This window comes from Ranitomeya variabilis, chromosome 3, assembly GCF_051348905.1.
Source record: "Ranitomeya variabilis isolate aRanVar5 chromosome 3, aRanVar5.hap1, whole genome shotgun sequence".
NCBI lineage: Eukaryota > Metazoa > Chordata > Amphibia > Anura > Dendrobatidae > Ranitomeya > Ranitomeya variabilis.
Genome location: NC_135234.1, coordinates 701,464,575 through 701,469,766, shown reverse-complemented (window position 1 = coordinate 701,469,766; position 5,192 = coordinate 701,464,575). Strand labels below are relative to the sequence as shown.

The 5,192-nt window shown below is 41.7% G+C and overlaps 1 protein-coding gene across 1 annotated transcript; it reads right to left on the bottom strand.

Moving 5' to 3' along the window:
• Window positions 1-1,614: 1,614 nt before the first annotated feature.
• Window positions 1,615-3,680, bottom strand: LOC143818538 (uncharacterized). The gene is made up of 2 exons (XM_077299819.1): window positions 3,534-3,680; window positions 1,615-3,155 (listed from the first exon to the last, which is right to left on the bottom strand). The coding sequence occupies exons 1-2, from the start codon at window positions 3,674-3,676 to the stop codon at window positions 2,006-2,008; spliced, it is 1,293 nt and encodes a 430-aa protein (XP_077155934.1). The 5' UTR covers window positions 3,677-3,680; the 3' UTR covers window positions 1,615-2,005.
• Between the last annotated feature and the right edge of the window lie 1,512 nt (window positions 3,681-5,192).

Genomic DNA, 5,192 nt, shown 5'->3' with positions numbered 1-5,192 from the left:
AGCTCTGTGTGCTCGTCATCAACGCGGAGAGGCACCAAAGATGCCTGCCATTATCTGCACTGTTCAGGTGCGTAACATCAAATTGTGCACCTCTACAAGGGTTGTCCGATGATCTCTCATACACAAGACCATCACCGATCAGTAGATCAGAGCACTTTTATAACCAGTAGCGTACACACACTCTGCTGTATAACATAGCCAACTGCTATCCAATGTTTTAGCACTTTGCTCAATGTTCTACTATGGGGTAGTGCAGATCTGTGATTTTTTCAGATCTCACGTACCCATACAAGTCTAAGGGTGCGGGTTAAGCATCGGACTGCAATTTGATGTCAAACTAGTGCAGTCCAACATCCACGGACAGAGAAAATGAAGAAGATGGAGAATCGCATCACAGTAAGATGACAATCGGATTAAACTCTGACAGAGTTTGAGCTGAGTGTTATTAGCATAATTGTCCCGATTCTCTCGCATGAGAGAATTGACGGCTGTGTGACCATGGCCTTAGAACTCACCTGCACTCCACTGCTCAATAAATTTCCTTTTTGGTTGCCAAGTTCTGCACTCAGCTTTAACCAGCAAACCCATGGAGCTACAGTCAAACATCTGGCCTACCAATTCATCTTCTAACAAGGATAAAAGTTCTAATCAGGTATAAAAATTCCATGTTCTGCTGATTGGTGCAGGTCCCAGCGTCAGACATCCACCGATCAGCAAGATATCACTTATCTTGTTAATAGGTAGCTTGTTTTCATTGGACAACCTCTTCAAAGTGGAGAAGCAGGCAAAAATAATTGCAAGTGATTCCAAGAGCTCCTGTCCTGATATTCTCACAGACACACACACTAGAGATGTATGTACTTAATTGACTGGAATGAAATTCTACAAAAAAATCATCATTTTTTAGGATACTAGGAGATGTGGTGACGGAAAGCATAGGATCGAACAGTGGATGGCACCGCTATGATCCTAGGGCCTCCTTTTTCTGTCGCAGCTCTGCCCTGTTCACACTAGACTGGGACTTCCAAATACAACCAGGACTCAGAGGTCACTATGCATTTTACATCCGTGCCATGTGGCGTGCAGTAACCTCAAAGGCCTGGTTACCAGCTGAAGTCCCAGCCTAGAGTAAACAAGCTGGTTAAAACGGCTTAAGGCCGGTTTCACACGTCCTTTTTTTTCCGGTACCGGAAAAACCGGTACCGGAGATATTCGTGTCCGTATGTCCATGTGTATACTCCGTGTGTAATCCGTGTGTCCGTGTTGAATTTATGTATGTCCTCCGTATGTCATCCGTGAGCCATCCGTGTGGACACGTACCTGCAAGATTTTTTTAAGTCTGCAATTAAAGGGTTGGGCCTGTAATTAAAGGGTTAGATGACGGAAAGGTGCACTAATTAGCAAATTTCCATTCTAAAGCCACGTTTCCACCTTCAGTATTTGGTCATCATTTTTTCTCAGTTGTGTAAGCCAAAACCAGGAGTGTAACAATATGAGGAAAAGTATAATATAAACACGTCACCACTTCTGCATTTATCACCCACTCCTGGTTTTGGCTTACACAACTGAGAAAAAATAATGTCCAAATACTGAAGGTGAAAACGTGGCCTTAAGCTTACAAAATACCTTTATGTTTGCCATTTATCCTATTGCTTATGTTTTTCTTTTTTGTGGGTGTGTTTTTTTTTCCCTTTGTTTATTCTTTTCAAACAAATTAATTTGGTTTGGCCTGTGTTGTTGTTTTTCATTCCGAACAACATTTATTTCCCTGTGTTTCAAAAATCTTATATTGTGCATTTGATCACTTGGTGCTACCTAGCCTACAACTATTTAGTAATGTTGATCCAAATAAACACAACATGTCAAAAATGTTGTTTTCATGCCAAACTTTTGTTGTTCCTAGGCAAAAAACCCTGTGTTTTAATGTTCAAACAACATATGATCAATAATGTGCATTCATGACATTGGTACATGCCACATATTTGCCAACAAATGAATAAAACATTTAGAAAAAATAAACATTTAGGAAATCATCCTGAGTAGACACTGATTCTTCTGTAGTGTTTTCTGGGCCTACACCTTCCGTGATGGCGGATTGTGGGGGCATTTGAGATTGTGTTATTTGTGTCTGCAGTCGTGGATTATCGACGGATGTTCCAACATACATTTGTGGATATCCAGAGGTAGTAGTGTTGTAGCTTTGGGTTTCTAAGGAGGGGCCATAAAAGGGTTGTTGTTGGGGGAGTGGTTGTTGTTGGTAGTTTACACCGACTGAGTATTGTCCAACCTGACCAACAGGTTGCATTTGACTTTGTGGCCGTGAAATGTAACCTTGATATGTTTGGCCACTTGTTTGTTGTGTTGTTGGCAGAGGGTTCGGATGTCTAAATCTAGTTAGGCCAGGCGTGATTTGCCTTGGTGGCCTGGTGTACTGCTGTTGCACTTGAAATGTGTGAGCTACTTCACCCAGTGACCTATGTTGTATCTGTTGGCTTGATGCAGGGGGTGGTTCATGGACATAATATGGTACTGCCATTTTTTGGTATTGTTGGCTGGTTGATGTTTGCCCATAAGAGGTAGCAGGCACCTGTTGCTCCTGTTGTGTTGACGCTGTAGTTGTCAACTGGGTCTGATTTTGGTCACTATGCCACTGTTCTATGGGTGAAATCACCTGGTTGGGCTCATTCTCTCCATGGCTGGCAGCAAGGAGGGTCAGCATAGCTGCCCGGACACGTTCTTGACGTTGTGTGGGTACTTTTGCCAGAGAGGGAGACAGTGAGTGGCAAAAATGATCAACATCTGATTCTGGTGTCATTGAGTTCAGGATATGCAGGACTCTTGCATCAATTGCTTCTGGCAACATCCTGATCTCCTCATGTCGCCTGCTCCGTCTTCCTCTCACTCTAGGTGGAATGGTTGATGATGCTTGTGATGCCTGGGGTGCTGGTGCGCTTGATGCCTGTGATGGTTGTTCTGTAGTTATTTGGCTGCTTCCAAGCATACCCTCAGTGGTTGTTTCACCAGCATCAGATGGCTGTTGTGGCTGTGTTGTTTGACTGGCCTCAGCTGTCTGATCCGTCTCTGATGCTGATGTACAAGGTGCTGATGCAGCCGCTGTTGGTGACTCATCAGAATCATCCAAATTGTCCACAGTCCTAGGATGAAAGAAATTGACATTGTCACTAAAGTTGACACTTAAACATGTTTACAAAATTCTTTTGAAAAATTACCCTGACAAATTTTTCTTAGATACCAGTAGGGGATGTAAGGTCACACCCTTCTAGTTCAACTGTGAATTGTGACAACCTTGGTATCTTTAGTCAACCATTTTTTTTCCTTTTTTTTTTCAGGAGGATTCATCTGGAAACATTTTGTAAAACAACAAAAATAGGCGTGTGGCAAGCCATTTACATGGGCATGTACAATGTGGCTTACTTGAGTATTTACAGTGCCACATACATAGTTAGCCTCAAACAATATTGATGTTTTTAAATCAACATTTAAAATTTATCTAGTTGAAGCAGTACACTTACTGGTTGAGTTCCATGACTGGGCACAGGAATTCAAAGTTCCAGAAATAAACATATTTGCGCTTTCTAGATGCCACAGATGTGGAGGGAAGGGGATTATATTCCCACCGGTACTGGTCCCTTGCTGAGCGCCAGCGTCTTTTCATCAAAGCCACTGTTGACAAAGTTAAGAAAAAAATAAATAATCTGACAAATTACGCCTATGTAATATACGCAAACAGAATTTTGTTAAAAATCATATGCCTTTAATGGTAACTTTCTCAGTATGTTCACAAAAGTAAAACTCAACTATGGCCTTACTATACATCTAATTCTTGCCACGTCTTACCTCCTGGCATGCATAAAATTTACAACTGTATCCAGCACCATAAAGTACACATTGCTACGGTTCTTATCTTAAAAAAATCAGGTCAAGATTTATGTGTGTAGAGCAGTAAGTATACACAGCCTTTACAATGCCTGCCAGACACCTGTAAGGGCAAGGTTGGTGTAAGATATTTGGTGGGGTTTTGGCAAAAAAAAACCTACTACTGAAATGAACAAGTGAAGAGGAAAAAAGTACCGTCTCCAAAAAAACATTGTTCTGAACAACACTGAACAAGGGATAGTCTTCATTGGGGCTGGCAGAAGCATGGTTGTTCAGATGAGGCTCAACAGTAATGTGTGCTAACATTGTGAAACATCATTTTTACCTTTTTTGGGGGGGATTTCAAAAACAATATTCCAAGGTACATCATGAAGTTTATGTTTGCCATTCAACAAGCAAATTCAGAAGTCTAGGGACTATAATAGTGATAAGGGCTTTAAAATTACATGCGATTTTGATGGCCTAAAAACAGAAACACTAGCACATCAGCACTGTAAGCACTATTTGAAATATTAAGTAAGTAAGTGCAGTTTGTTATTACATAGGAACATCCATGGGTGCACTCACCATACTTCGCTTGCTTGGATGAGGAATATGTTGACCAACCACTACGTGCAAGCTTCTGCTACTGCACGCCATCCGCGCTCTATATTCAGCCGTGGTATTGTGGTGTTGTTCCACAAGAGTTATTAGGCGCTCTGTATCAACACGAGGTGCCATGATATCATCAAAATACAGGAGAAGAAATACACAAATGTGCCTGCACACACAACTAGTTCACCTCAGCAAAGAAAAGGCCAGACAGAGTTTATTTTTTAAGTTTGCCTCAAATTCAGGACACCTGTCTATAATAATGATACAATGTTTGCAAAAACGCACACGGACAGCACATGGATGCTCATCCGTATGCACGTGTCCTGTCCGTATTGTGGTACGTGTTGCCGGAAAAAAGCGGACATGTCAACGTGTTTTGCACACAGACACACGGTCCATTTGAAAACATGCACATGTGCAGAGAACTTAGATTCTAATGGGTCTACGTGTGTCAGTGTCTCCGGTACGTGTGAAAACTGTCACTACACGTACCGGAGACACTGACGTGTGAAAGAGGCCTAGGATGGGAGAAAGTAGGGGACCAGACAGCGAGCAGCGAGTAGTGGAGGAGCCAGACAATTGAGTGGTGAGTAAAAGTTTTTTAACTTCTCTTTTTTTACATATTATATTTATTATTTATTATGGAGACCATAGAGCATAATGATTGACAATTCCTAGAGAATAACTTCGCTGCAAGTCAA